Genomic DNA, 15,763 nt, shown 5'->3' on the forward strand with positions numbered 1-15,763 from the left:
CATTGAACAGATGTTTATGTCACACTAGGTGGCTGTGGCTCCGGTGGTAGAGCGGGTTGTCCACTAATCATAGGGTTGGTGGTTCGATTCCCAGCCCACGTGCCTCCACATGCCGAAGTGTCCTTGGGCAAGACAATGAACCCTAAGTTACTCCCAATGGCAGGCTAGCGCCTTGCATGGTATCTCTACTGCCATTGGTGTGTGAGTGAATGGGTGAATGAGAAACAGTGTAAAGTTTAGTGTAGTTTATTGATTTATAATGCACATTTAAAACAACAGATGTTGAAACCAAAGTGCTGTACAACAGAATTAAACATAATTAAAAGTAAACAAAAACCAAAGAAAAGACCAATGAAAAATGTACACCCTCAATTAAAACATAAAGAATACAAATAAGTCTTCAAAGAAGATTTAAACACAGAAATGTTAGGGGAAGATCTCATGTGGAGAGGAAGACTATTCCAAATCCTAGGACCAGCCACAGAGAAAGCCCGGTCACCTTTAGCCTTAAAACGTGAACAAGGAACTGAGAGAAGTAACTGACTGGATGATCGAAGATGTCTTGAAGCAGTGTATGGTGCGAGAAGATCACAAATATACTGCAAAGCCCTGTGTAGAACCACTAAGGTTAAAAAGCGCTATATAAGTGCAGACCATTTACCATTTACACTGCTCTAAAATCAAAACAGCACTCGTTCACGTGAAAGTGTTAATTGGTTAGGTAAGGGTTTCTAGTTTTCTGAAGGGGTTCTACTTGGAGCACTTGCTGATAAGGAATCAGTGTTGTAGGTTTCTGCATCAAACCTGTAAGACAAAAAGAATTCCAGATTCAATTTTTTTCTTAAGAGAAATATAGATAGTTACACATAATGAAAATTTAAGTTAACCATGGCTTCAAATATAATTTTTTAAAAATCATATACTTGTCACTGAAGTATTACTTGAAGGGAGGATTTGCATTCTTAGTGATAAGAACTTAACTGTATAGAAACCTCATTAAGGTACAGAATTGCCTTGGTGTGCAAAAATTTACCCATGCCATAGGCATTTTGTGACCGTGTACAAGCTATAAAGCTGATGTTTATTGATTATAGAAATGAAAATCAATTTGAGGCCATGGACCTCAGACTAACCGCTGTGTTAGTTAGCTGCAAGGGAATCAATAGTATGAAATGTGGTATATCTGCCAGGCAAGTGTGTGTGTGTGTGTGTGTGTGTGTGTGTGTGTGTTTATAACACACTGATAAATGAGCAGATTTCACATCTCATTTTCTTCAAATTATTTATAAATAAGTATAACGTGGGCAAGTTTTAAGCTAGATTTCATCAACATCCTCACCTCATTATGCTGACATTTCATGGATTACTCAGTAGTAGCTAGTGAACTAAAGACTTCACCTGACAACATGGTGTAAAACAGAAACATCTTAATTTCTCCTCTGTTTAAGCCGTGTAGACATTGCTATGCCCTTGTTGTACTATTATAAAGTTGATGTCAACAACTATTGTAAATTTGTGCATCTGATGGCTGCAGGAAACAGTGTTTTACAGTATTTTTAAATATACTTCACTAATGATAGGTGGATTCTTAGAAAAGAAAATCTTTAAGGGTTATTTTTTTTGGATAGTTAAAGGGTTTGTAACTTTCTTCCTTCCGTCGTTAGGCAAAACAAACCAACAAAACAGAGCTCCACTTGGGAAAATATTGTATGGTTCTAGATAGAAAGACAATTGATAAACCCTTATGCATCTTTGATTTTGCGGTTAAACTTTGTTCTGTCGTTCATGAACAAGACCAACTTATTTCAAGTAGAGCACACTTGAGAAGCACATTTGAGTACAAGCACACCATCGATCAGAGTTTCATAATCTCTGTCCAAATGGAATCAGCACTACTATCTCATTATGTCAGATCTTATTAGCTCTCCAGTTACTCTATTTTTGCCCTGCAAATTTTATTCACAGTAAACAACTACACTTTCATAAACCATCTTATTTACACAATCGCTTTGAAATCGGAATGCTTTGACATTTCCTTTATCATGTCTCAGGCACACAAGCATTATTTACAAGAACATGGTTACTAATTAAAAGTGGGCGTGCCAAGATCTCATATGCACAGTTCATATGAAATGTTTATCGAATCAAACGCCCACAGAGAATACTGCTGAGACAGAGATACAGCAAATGACAAGCTTTTTTTGCCATCAGTTTGGACCCAATTGTTTGTTATTAATTGGACTCAGGGCAGTTTATTAGCCGTGACTCAGACAGAAGGAGCCTTTGCATTCTGCACCATCAGTCTCTGAAATCTGTGGACTCTGAGTCACTGTCCCTCGCCACTCTGTCTCTCTTGTGGCACTCTTGGTGTACATCCCTCTGCCAAGAGGAGAAAAGTTCTAAAGAGTGCACTTCAGTACTCATTTCATTATCATAATTTTGTCATTTTTACAGAATTATATATATATATATATATATATATATATATATATATATATATATATATATATATATATATTACAGAAACACTGCAGTCAAATCAGATTTAACCAAAAGACATATTAATCCATAGCTGATCATTTTGATTAAGGAGATTCTCACTCCAAATGTGTCTAAAGAAACCAAATTAAGGCAGCTCGGAGGCACTTGACCTTTGGACAATTATTGCAGTTGTTAATTGACTCAGTGACAGTCATATTTAACTTGATTATAACAGAAGTCTTTGGTTTAATTGGATTTTCCCCCCTCTTATAGGAGGACCAATGCTGACAGAAAAATTACCCAGAGCCAGATGCTGGCTAAGAGTCGTCGCTTGGCTATGCGCCGTCCAGCATATATGTTTAGCGCTCACAGCAACAGCCTGTCACTTGCTGAAGAGCTATTCCTTGAGGCAGCTGAATACGGAAACATCCCTGTTGTCCGAAAAATGCTGGAGGAACTGCCTGAACTTAATATCAACTGTGTGGACTATATGGGGCAGAACGCATTACAGCTAGCGGTGGCCAATGAGCACTTGGAGGTGACGGAGCTACTGCTGAAGAAAGACAACCTGGCCAGGATTGGTGATGCTCTGCTTCTAGCCATCAGCAAAGGCTACATCCGAATAGTGGAGGCCATATTGGCTCACCAGGCCTTTGCTGACACATCAAAGCTAACCAACAGCACCCTGCAAGCTGAAATAAATGATGACTTCTTTGCCTACGATGATGACGGCATGCGTTTTTCACAAGACATTACACCCATTATCTTGGCCTCTCACTGCCATGAGTATGAAATTGTACACATCCTGTTACTGAAGGGAGCTCGCATTGAGCGGCCACACGACTACTTCTGTAAATGTAACACCTGCGTCTACCACCAGAGGCACGATTCCTTCAGTCACTCTCGTTCCCGTATCAATGCCTACAAGGGGCTGGCCAGCCCGGCCTACCTCTCGCTCTCCAGTGAAGACCCTGTGCTGACTGCGCTGGAGCTAAGCAATGAGCTGGCTGTGCTGGCCAACATAGAGAAAGAGTTCAAGGTAAGGGCCTTCTATGCTTACAGTAGATCTAGGGTACTTATTAAGGGTGTAAAGACTCAGCAATTCAAATCAGTGCTTCAGTAATTACAATAGTGGGAACCAATTCTGACTAGGGCAGTAAGGCAGTATTCTGACCCCTGTTGAACCCTCTTCATGTCTTTTTATGCCTCTGCCACTAGGTGGTGGTGGAATTTTGTCATTCTGAGATTCTTCTTAATGCTATATCTCAAGAATGGGTGGTTGAATGTTTAATTACCTTTTGGAATTGATCCAAACAGGATCAAGTTCACAACAAGGTCAAATGTCTGAAGTGTTTACTTTCAATAACTTCCTTCCTGTTTGAAGTATATTTGAAGTGATTTTCAGGCATACAAATTAGTAACAAGAAGGACTAGACTCGTTGGCGATGGAGTCATTTTATTTTAGTATACTATTATTAAGAGATATAATGAAATTAATTTCCAATTGCATTATCCATTTCTGGAGCAGAGCGTAGTGTTGCTGCTTTGCAGCTCCTGGTTCATTCTTGATCTCGGTCTACTGCCTGTGCAGAGTTTCGTATGTTCTCTCCATTCCTCCTCCATTTTCCTCCAACTTGCCAGAATATGACAGCGGATGGATTGGCTATGCTAAATCGCTCCTAGGTTTGAATCAGGGTCTGAATGTGTGTGCACTGGGTTTCCATCCAGGTTGTATTCCTGCCTCATTCCCAGTGTTCCAGAGATAGACCCTGAATCCACCAAGACCCTGATTAGGATAAAGCATCAGTGTCAATGAAATTAAACATATAGTATGTTTCTTCTTTTTATTATTTTAACTGTAATCTTAAAGTAAATGAAAGTAAAATGCATTGAAAGTTTTACATTAAACTACAGGTTTGGACTGCAGTTGCCAGTAAACTGCTGTTTATTCCGTGTACTGCAAGATGATTTCATCAATGACCGTATAAAGTTACTGTTATTTTATGTTTATCTTTTTATCTGTTTAAATGTACAGTATTTCCTGGCATCTGTGCTACCAATGTTTTACATTAAAATACTTCTAAGTTTGGTTCCATTGAATCGAATCATATCATTATAATGTATAGCATCAAACTGCATCTAGACATTATTCTACTGAATCATTGACTGCTTAAATGACTGATATGATGTGGTCTCTCACGTGCTGGAAAATGTTTTTTTTTTCAATGACAAAATGAGCGATGTATGAATCTCTATATGAAATCATGAAATAATTTTTAAAAAAACAGCTGACATAACGAGTCACCCAACAGCTGATTCGTTATGTCAGCTGTTGGGTGTATGAGGTTGTGGAGGAGAAACAGTATACAGTAAATGCTCTTAAAATGCTGAAATTGTGTGTGGTGCAAAGTGTGAATTGATGTGAATGTACACAGCCCTCGCTGGTACTTAGCTGACCTAAAGCCTTTCGACTAAATGTGGGTGGTACAGTCTTCAAGGATGAATACACATATTAGCAAAGCAGAATTATAGCTATTTAATGCAATTCCTTTTATTAACAGATGCTCAGAGAGACGTTTCACCACTCTGATTTCTTTAAGGTTTCTAGTTTAAGGTGTCATGTGGATAATCATATGGATTACAGCTCAAAGCCCATGCTGCAGACCGCTCATGGGTAATACATTCCTATTTCCAAATGCACCCTAATTCACCACAAAACCCTAATTATTTAGGCGCTGTGTGTGAAAAGACAAAACACAACTGGTATTCTAATAAACTGCTCCTATTTGATACTCATAAACCACATCTGTTTAATGTATTTATTAGGCAGGTTATAATCTAACGCTGTTACAATCAACAGTGTGCTGATTTTTGTTTCCAGAACGATTATAAGAAGCTGTCTATGCAATGCAAAGACTTCGTGGTTGGACTTTTGGACTTGTGCCGGAACACAGAAGAGGTGGAAGCCATATTGAATGGAGACACAGAGTTAAACGGCCACGACAAAACAGGCAGACCGAGTCTCATTCGTCTAAAACTGGCCATCAAATATGAGCTTAAAAAGGTGAAATCTTGAAATGTGTTTCTATTTTTGTGCAGGATTTTTACGGCTGTCTTAATTAGGTGTAATTTAATAAGCTCTATCAGCACTGCAGCTGACTTGTATAAAATAAACTCCTTGCCTGATGCATTGTTAAATGTTTCGATGCCTCCCACACAGTTTGTAGCTCATCCAAACTGTCAGCAGCAGCTCCTCTCCATTTGGTATGAAAATCTGTCTGGGCTCCGGCAGCAGACTACGGCTGTGAAGTTGCTAGTGGTGTTCGGCGTGGCTGTTGGACTGCCAATCTTGGCTCTGCTATACTGGATAGCACCATCAAGCAAGGTCGGCCTACGGCAGCCTAGAACCTTGTTTAACCTTAGATTTTGACAGAGTAACAACAATGTTGTTCTTATAATGCCTCGTTCAGATTTTAAAGAATGTTCCAGCATTTATTCAACCTAAGCTCTGTCTACTACATCTGTAGATACCTACAGACAGTAATTTCAAAAGATTTCCCTCAAAACAAAAGAGAAAACCACTTATAAGGCAGTTGTTATAGGGCAGTTGTTGTGACAGTAAAGAAACGCTTATTGTTGGCTTTTTCTTTTTGGCTGTATCGCGAGTTCAAATCCCGACAATGCCACAACCTCTGATACGTTCTCTCATTTCTGTCTAATTCTAAAACCTTTATTGTTATACTATTATGGCTATGGTTTTGAATCTGTGCTACAGTATGTAGTTCATTAAACAAAATGTTCCTGCTTCTTCAGGATCTAGTTCTGCAGAGCAAAAATAAACAGAACATTTGGATATATTGTGTCCAGAATGTCACTTAATCCATATTAATTTCTGGTTTATAGAACTGTTGTATAAAAGCAATGTTGCACTCGTAATTGTGTGATTATACTGAATATCAGCATGGTTGTGAGAACCCTGAGGGCTCATGCCTGTGGCTAAATCAGAACCATGCTGATATTCAGTTTAACCACACTCTTGCTTGTGTGATAATGCTTAATTGAAGGACTGAAGAACTGCCCTAACACTTCCATTATAAGTGAGTTTCAGGTAAACAGATATGCTGTTGTTTTCTCCATATAGGGTGTCAAAATTATTTTAATCACATACAGTATACAACAGATGAATAGAAATTTGTTTAAGAAAAAAAGTCTAGAGCAAGGTCTGTAATATAATGATTATTTCACAAATATGCTTGATCAAGCGAGCAGCTGCAATACAACATTTGAAAATTTTGTTAAACATTATGCAAGTCTGATTTTATACAAATGAACTTTTTTTTTCTGTATAATATCCGCTTTGCAGTTAGGGAAGATCATCCGTGGTCCTTTCCTCAAGTTTGTGGCCCATGCAGCTTCATTCACCATCTTCCTTGGTCTCCTGATTATGAATGCAGCAGATCGGTTTGAGGGAACGACTCTCCTTCCAAACATGACCATCCATGACCATCCTACACAGCTGTTCCGCATGAAAACCACCCCTTTCACCTGGATGGAGATGCTGATCATCTCCTGGGTCATAGGTTGGATATATAATCTTTTAATCTGTTCCAAGGCGTAGGAACAGTCATGAGCACTCCACAGTGTCAAAGCAGAACTGCTGTAATACAACCGACTCAATTCATGTCTGAAACCTGATCATTTGTGTGTTTAATTAGGCCTGTTGAGTGGAAGCAACTATGACGTCTGCCAGAACTATAGATTAAAAATGACAAAAAGCCAAATGTCAAATAAAAAAAAAATATCTAGAACTCATTAAAAAAAAAAAAAAAAAGACTTTGTGCATCACTGTGGCACAGCAGGTAGCTAAGCTCTGTTTACTGTCTGTTCACAGTGTCACATGTCCTGTGTCCATGTGGGTTTCCTCCAGCTTCTCTGGTTTCCTCCCACCACTCAAAAACATGTAAATTGCTCCTAGGTGTAAAAGTGTATGTGAATAGTGCCCTGAGATGGACTGCTATCCCATCCAGGGTGTATTCTTGCCTTGCACTCAGTGTTCTCTGGACCCACCACTACCCTGACCAGGATAATATTCCATTTCAATTCAATTCAATTTGATTTGTATAGCGCTTTTAACAATGGACATTGTCTCAAAGCAGCTTTACAGAAACATATAAACACAGGATACAGATTTTAAGTGTGTGAATTTATCTTTAATGAGTGAGCTGGTGGCGACGGTGGCGAGGTCAAACTCCTTAAGATGATATGAGGAAGAAACCTTGAGAGGAACCAGACTCAGAAGGGAACCCATCCTCAATAATATTGATTTACTAAAGATGAATGAATAAAAAAATAGGCTTAGTTACCATAGAAAGTCCATATATATGACAAATACTGTATATACTTTTTAAAACGTCTTTTAAATAATCTCTAAGAACGATACTTTGGAAAGCAATATTAGCAATATTATTCATTTTCATGGATTTTTATTTTGCAGAGATCCAACACATAACAGCAGCATATAGCACTGTCAGTGCTAGATAAAAGACACTTTTATAACTTGAACTCAGATGAATCTCCAACACTTAAAATTCACGTAACCACACATTCTATTCACAAGGCCTACCTCGCCAGCCTACCTTTATTTACTCCTCTATAACCTTTCTGTCCACAGTCATAGGCCACTTGCCACACACTGTTGTGCTTACATAACTCCGTCTCATGGTCAAGAACATTACAACACTGAGAGGGGCCTTAAAACTTTGTTATTGGACATTGGTTATATCTACAACCCACATTAATAGCCTGTCTATATTAAAAGTGCTTCTTAATAAATGGAGTAAGGATAGCAGTGACCCATAGGTTTTTACCTTTTTACAGTAGAGTTGTTTGAATTGCAGTAATGCAATAGATTAAGAGTCTATTATGCGATATTGCTGTGTGATGATTCACTCTGATCTTTCTGTGCTTTGTAATATTATCCCAAAGTAGAGTTCAATTTGTGCACAATCATAAGATGAATAGACTTTTTCCGGGTTCTTTTAATTGACTATCTCTGCTTTTTTCCTCCTTGCTTTATTCATCACATATCGTTTGAATTAAATGTGCCTTGCTCATCCATTTTAAAGGAATGATTTGGGCTGAATGCAAGGAGATCTGGTCTCAAGGCCCTCGGGAGTATCTGTTGGAACCCTGGAACCTGTTGGACTTTGGGATGCTGGCCATCTTTGTATCATCATTCATTGCAAGATTCATGGCTTTCTGGCACGCGTACACTGCACAGAGTTATGTTGATGAGCACTACACGGACCTCTCTAACATAACATTGCCCTACGAGGTTGAGTATTATCGCTTAGGTAAGTTTGACTATAAAATGGTGAATGGGTCAGAGGAGGAAATGAAGAAGTAAATAGTTGTATAGCAGGGGTGTCCAATCTTATCTGGAAAGGGCTGGTGTGTGTGCAGGCTTTCATTCCAACCGAGCAGAAGCCACACCTGAGTCTATTGAAAGCCAAGCTCAAGTGATTAAACAGGTGGAATCAGGTGTGGTTCCAGATAGGTTGGAATGAAAACCTGCACCCACACCGGCCCTTTCCGGATAAGATTGGACACCCCTGTTGTATAGTTTTTGTATAGAGTATTTGTGTATGTTAAGGGTTTGAGGTTGTTTCACTACAGTATGTACATACAATTTTTAAAAATACTTATATGCAGTAAAGTTTATCTTATCACACTATGTTTTTATATAACTCCATGATATTTCTGTGATTTACAATTTAGCCTGTTTGTTCAGGCCCCCTAGCAGTGTAAATGTCGGCATCTACAGTCTGACTATTGGGAAAATTTGAGCTTTTCTGTCGCTTGATTGTGAAGCACTCAATAACCGAACAGACGTGTCTCTTAGGGACTTATTTACAGTCTGCCGGCACTCCTGACCAAATATGTTACAATCTAAAAATCATCACCATAAAAAAAATCAAGGGCATGTCTGTCCTTTAATATAATCAGTAGGCATTGGTGTGCAGTGCCAACATTTTTTGGACAGTAAGACTTAAATTGAATTAGTGAAATAAAATAGGAAATTACCCTATTTTGCCCTCTGAACAAGGCAAGTTCTAGAAGTTTTTCTTCTAATATGCCAGTGTTGAACATTTTTAAGTGTATTTGCTTAATTATGATTTTCTGGGTCAAAAAAAATCCCAATTGGAAAAATTATAAATTAATCAATTTAGAATGTTAATACTGTGAATTTATGTTCATTAAAAATAGTTCTGTGTCCCTATGTTTTTCTACACTCTGCTAGACCTGACTGTATCATCATCCCAATGATTATAAAAATAAAAATATGTTATATTAGGAACATGCCTTCCTTTGAACATAGGTAGCGTCTTACTTGCATTTTCCACATTGGCAGTTCCTCAAAGATAGCATTTGACTGACCAGGCTTTTGTTTTCTACATAGCACGCATCTATTGGGTGCCCTCTGACCCCCAGCTGATCTCAGAGGGTCTGTATGCGATTGCTGTAGTGCTGAGCTTCTCGCGGATCGCCTACATCCTGCCAGCCAATGAGAGCTTTGGCCCCCTGCAGATCTCCTTGGGCAGAACTGTCAAAGACATCTTTAAGTTCATGGTGATCTTCATAATGGTGTTTGTGGCCTTTATGTTTGGCATGTTTAACCTCTACTCCTACTACCTCGGAGCAAAGCAAAACAATGCCTTCACAACGTGAGTAGTTTCGTTCACACTAAGGATTTACCTGTGCAATATTATGGTAAATGGTCTGCACTTATATAGCACTTTTTTAACCTTAGCGGTTCTACAAAGCACTTCACACTGTGTCTCATTCACCCATTCACACACACCAGTAGTAGCAGAGCTGCCATGCAAGGTGCTAACTTGCCATCAGGAGCAACTTGGAGTTCAGTGTCTTGCCCAAGGACACTTCGGCATGTGGAGTCATGTGGGCCGGGAATCAAACTGCTAACCCTACGATTAGTGGACACTAGTGCTTTACCACCTGAGCCACAGCCGCACAATTAACCATTATAGAATTTGGTTGTGTTTCAAAAATTCTAAATCAACAAAACAGATGTCTCTTTCAAAGTTCTACTGATCATACAAAGTCCAGGTTATAATCTTTGACGTTACAAAGATTTTAATTACAAAATGACCATTAGAATCAACCCAATGCATCATTTCACCACGATCCAATTCAATTTGATTCAATTATTTGAAGACGGTTCAGAATGATGTTTTACAAAGGCAAATTTGACTGAAGTAAATGTGCTTGGAGAAGTGAAACAAAAGCCATAAAAACAATACAACAAGCTTTCTATTGGAAAAAGAAAAATCTTTTGCCATTGTGGTTATGGTGTAATCACTATAAATACACCAAATCACTTAAATTCATACAGAGACACACACATATATATCCAGAAAATCCAGCAATTCACAATTAGCTGGTACAGTATAATTTGAGTAATAAATGTAGAGATATAATACAATGAGCAAGGCTCTATACTATGGTTATAACATTATGAAAATGTTGGATACTTGCTGGGATTTGACCTGCTGAGCTAATTACAAAAAAAAAGACTTTCCTAAATGTTTTTTAGACATTAGTCTGTAAATGTCTTGTTTTAGAGTGTCACATGGATTAAAGGCTGTTGGCAGTAACATTTAAAGACATACTGCATGTGGGCGTTTGGCAAATCAATTGATTTACAGCGAGTGGACTGAACAGTGTTTATGCAAACTGGCCATGAGAATTTAGTCATACCCTGGGCAATCATAAACAATAGCACACTGTACAGTTTATGAAAGTGACTATCAAGTTCTTGGATAAGATTTGTTTATGTCCAATTCATGGGTTATTGTAATTGATTTAGGATTTTAATCATTTAACAAAATCCCTCACTTATTTACTTACTTGTGTTTTGGGGCATATAATTGTTCATCATGGTTCAGATAAATGCTGGATTAATAAAGGTCACGATGTGAGTTGAAAATGACAGATTATTTAAGATAATGCATTATCTTGGATGAAATAATCTTCATTTTGATGGGCAGACTATGATAAATAAAAAAGAACAGACCTCCATTTCCTCATAACTAACCATGTTGTGTTTTCAATGTGGGCTGGAGAGAGATAGAGTGAAATCCTTTTCAATTTTCTGTTTAATCTCGCACACACCTCAGTGTAAATTGATGTTTGATTTTATAACACGTAACACTTTCTTTTCTTTGATGGAATCTTTCTTTTCGTTTTTCTCCCACTAGTGTCGAAGAGAGCTTTAAAACGTTGTTCTGGGCTATTTTTGGACTTTCCGAGGTCAAATCAGTTGTCATTAATAATGGACATAAATTCATCGAAAATATTGGCTATGTCCTTTATGGAGTTTACAATGTTATCATGGTTATCGTCCTCCTCAACATGCTCATCGCTATGATCAACAGCTCGTTTCAGGAAATTGAGGTAATCTGGACACGCACACACACACACACACACACACACACACACACACACACACAATTTAAATATCCTGGTTATTGTACGCCTTATATATCCTGGTTATTTTCCATCAATGAATTTCATGCCTAGATTTGTCCTTCAAATAAACAACTACCTCAGACATGTGTATAAATCTGATCAGTTGTTACTCCAAATATGTTTGTACAATTATTTTTAAATTCAATACATTAAAAAAAAATTATATTACTTATTACCACATATTACTTATTATATAATAAGGAAATACTTATGTATACACATACTACAGTACACATATGTTTAGTAGTTGTCAGAAGATTATTATGTTCTAAAATCAACTGTTAGCATATTTATATAGTATATTTATAAGAATGTCATTCTGATATTCAGATAAACTGATCCAAAATCTAAATAATTCACAAAAGTCACATGTGCCTACTAGCTAAGCTTATCAGTAACAGTATGGGTAACAGTTACTTTCTACAATTATCATTAAAACGTTAATTATTTCGCTCCTGCGATCACTTTCACTCTCACCATGTTAACATCGAGGTCACTTTTTGTAGGCCAGATTTCCTTTACCAGACTCATTTCCTCCTGACAGGATGATGCAGATGTGGAGTGGAAGTTTGCCCGGGCTAAGCTGTGGTTCTCCTACTTTGAGGAAGGTGGAACTTTGCCTGTACCTTTTAACTTAATTCCCAGCCCCAAGTCTGTGCTCAGCCTGACTCAGAAAATCAAGCAGCTCTTGTTAACACCTCTGCACAGACACAAGGACAGCCTGAAGGAGGACACAGAGCTCAATGAAGTAAGCTCAGACCCAGTTAAATGAAAGAGAATTTAAGTAAGATGTACTTGTGTGAAATCAGGATTAGTTTCTCATTGACACGGACCACTGACCAATCAAACATTATGCAGACGATGAAAAAGGCTAATGTTTTATCTGAACAACTTAGTTGTGCGTTGTGTATATTTCATATTATTCACAGAGACATGAGTATATTGAAAGTCAGAGTGTATTTGCACTATAAACACTGTACAGGAATTAACACTGTGCTGTAAGAAGGCAACTTGCCAAATGTACTAAATCTGTTCTGTTTACTGAGGTCCTAAAAATACACCAAAACTGGTCAGAGATTGAGGACCAGAGCTCACGTTTGAGCAATTATCGAATAGTTATACAGGGCCATTGTGTGTTTTCAGTGCAATAACAAGGAAAACGAGTCATGGATTTGTGTTGAAATATTGAAGAGATATTGGTTGGTTTGTTTTTTTCAGCTGGGTGAACAAAAAGAATCAAATTATGCAGGATCACCTCGATCAAGTCGTTATCGGGTAAAACGCTGGTACCTTTACACCATGGCTTTTCACATCATATAGTAAAATTAAAAAATCCCTTAAATAATAACATTTAATCCCACCTTTTGACAAATTTGTGTATACGACAACTTTATTCAGTGGTATACAGCCTTATGGTTTATACTGCAAGCATTTAGGTGGAAAAACCCCCCCAAAACAAAACATAACAACAACTGGAAAAGGTAGTGAACGTTCATCAGTTAGACTGAATTATTTAAAATAATATGTATCACACGGTTTCTTTCTTCATAGTGGAAACAAATAACGCACAGATTTGATAAAAACAAATTTATTTTCACCTTGTAGTCTATAATTTTATGTTTTGTTACAATTAAAAGTTAAATTCTTAATCTTAGTTAATTCATTCAATCGTCATTACCCACGTTATCCTGGCTTTTCCTATGGAGCTATGAAAAGACAGTGGGATTAAATGACTTAGATAAACCAAGTTTGTTAAATGTAATCATTTTACTTTTGTCACGGTCGTTCTTTGACGTTGTCTGCACATTTTTCCCTGACAGAGGATCATGAAACGATTAATCAAAAGATATATCATAAAAGCGCAGATGGACAAAGAGAGTGATGAGGTAAATGAAGGTACAGTATATTATTTTTTATTTCCGAATACTGTAATACACACACTTGCTTTACCTTCCTACTTTATATTAAAAAAATTAATAAAAACTCTTTATACAGATATTTCATGAAATATGATGCATGTGTACTAACAGTCTGTCTCTCTCTACAGGGGAGCTAAAGGAGATAAAGCAGGACATCTCAAGTTTGCGCTACGAGCTCTTGGAGAAGTCTAATGAGACAGAAGAATTGGCAGAGATGATCAGGGCATTGGCAGAAACATTGAGCAGGCAGCACAGTAACTAGTCAGTGATACAGTGACAGAGCTTCTATGTCTGAAACACCACGAATGGACGGTTGGTTTTAAAGGACTGCTTCAACAGCGACCTTTGAAGAGCAGTTGTTATATAGACTGGTGCAAGTTGGTAACTGGAGGGTATATCCTGCTTTTGAAAAGGATCAGACTTAGTAAAGCTGTGTATGGTGCAGGGAATAATTTCTGCAAACTCAACTACTCAAATAAATGACTTTTTTTAAAATCAAGATGTTCGCATTGCTGTTGATTAAAACTGCATGCGATTCTGAGATTCTTAATCTTAGCGAAGAGACACAAGGCATTACAAGACATTGTAAAGGCTAAGGATTTGAATAGCTCCAGCTATTATTTCCATCCATCCATCTTCTATACCATCTCCTTTTCAGGGTCACGGGGAACCTGGAGCTTATCCCAGGAAGCATCGGGCACAAGGCAGGGTACACCCTGGATAGGGTGCCAATCCATCGCAGGGAACAATCACATACATTCATACTCTACAGACACTTTGGACATGCCAATCAGCCTACCATGCATGTCTTTGGACTGGGGGAGGAAACCGGAGTACCCGGTGGAAACCCCCGCAGCACGGGGAGAACACGCAAACTCCGCACACACAGGGCCATGGTGGGAATCGAACCCCCGACCCTGGAGGTGCCCCAGTTATTATTTATTTATATAAAATAAAACTCCAGGAAAAACACCAGGTTTAAATCTTACGATGCTTATAGCAACTAGTTGAGCCAAATGCCTCAGCCTCTGACACTTTAATTAAGAAATTTCGTGCTAGACTGCTCCATACAGATCCCCTCATGCTTCTCTTTATTTATGACCAATATATTTTTCCACAAGCCGGAACAATATTGAAAATAGCATATATTATATTAATATTTACAGTAATTTCTTTATGTAGAAATAGCACGTAGTCTTTAGCACGTAATGCTCAGATGTCATCAACTTGTGAATATATTTTGCAGGTAAATAAAGCTGAGACAGGTCATTGGAAATTAAATATACTGTATATTGGTTTCCCTTGAGTCCTCATTTGTAATAATATCCTGCTAATATTCATCAAAAATTATCCCATACTTTTGTAACTACTAAACTTGATCATTGTTATAATGTGGAATGCTCTGATCAGGATTTTTGCAGCCAATACCGATCCCGATCGTTCAAGCGTTATATAAGTGATATGTAAGCTTTCTGTTGACCGTCACTTTTAACCTTTTTTTTTTCTTCAGATAAAGTAATACTACAGATGTTGCCTTGTTTATATTAGTTACAGCAATGTTGTAGATTGTTGTTTTAATTTAGAATCAAATCAATAAGCACAACAAATATTCATTTTAATAGGCCTTTAAAAATACACGGCAAATGGCGAATTTTTCATTGTTTCTCGAGACCTTGTAATAATTCCACACCAGTGATGATATGACTGCGGCGCTAAAGTTGACCGTCATCGTTTTTTTTTTAAGTCCTCACATGTTTTACATCATCAAATTGCGATCGTTCGTGAGATCGGCCAAATTTAGAGACTACCGATCG

The 15,763-nt window shown here is 37.8% G+C and overlaps 1 protein-coding gene across 1 annotated transcript; it reads left to right on the forward strand.

The window, feature by feature from the left end:
- The first annotated feature begins 2,643 nt into the window (after window positions 1-2,643).
- trpc6b (transient receptor potential cation channel, subfamily C, member 6b) lies at window positions 2,644-14,287 on the forward strand. Its single transcript, XM_053623551.1, has 11 exons — window positions 2,644-3,520; window positions 5,363-5,545; window positions 5,702-5,866; window positions 6,845-7,061; window positions 8,607-8,834; window positions 9,941-10,205; window positions 11,760-11,955; window positions 12,575-12,778; window positions 13,249-13,305; window positions 13,851-13,926; window positions 14,078-14,287. Exons 1-11 carry the CDS (start codon window positions 2,792-2,794, stop codon window positions 14,209-14,211), a joined length of 2,454 nt encoding a protein of 817 aa, XP_053479526.1. The 5' UTR covers window positions 2,644-2,791; the 3' UTR covers window positions 14,212-14,287.
- Window positions 14,288-15,763: the final 1,476 nt, after the last annotated feature.

The sequence above is a fragment of the Ictalurus furcatus genome, chromosome 4 (assembly GCF_023375685.1).
Source record: "Ictalurus furcatus strain D&B chromosome 4, Billie_1.0, whole genome shotgun sequence".
In the NCBI taxonomy this organism is placed as follows: Eukaryota; Metazoa; Chordata; class Actinopteri; order Siluriformes; family Ictaluridae; genus Ictalurus; species Ictalurus furcatus.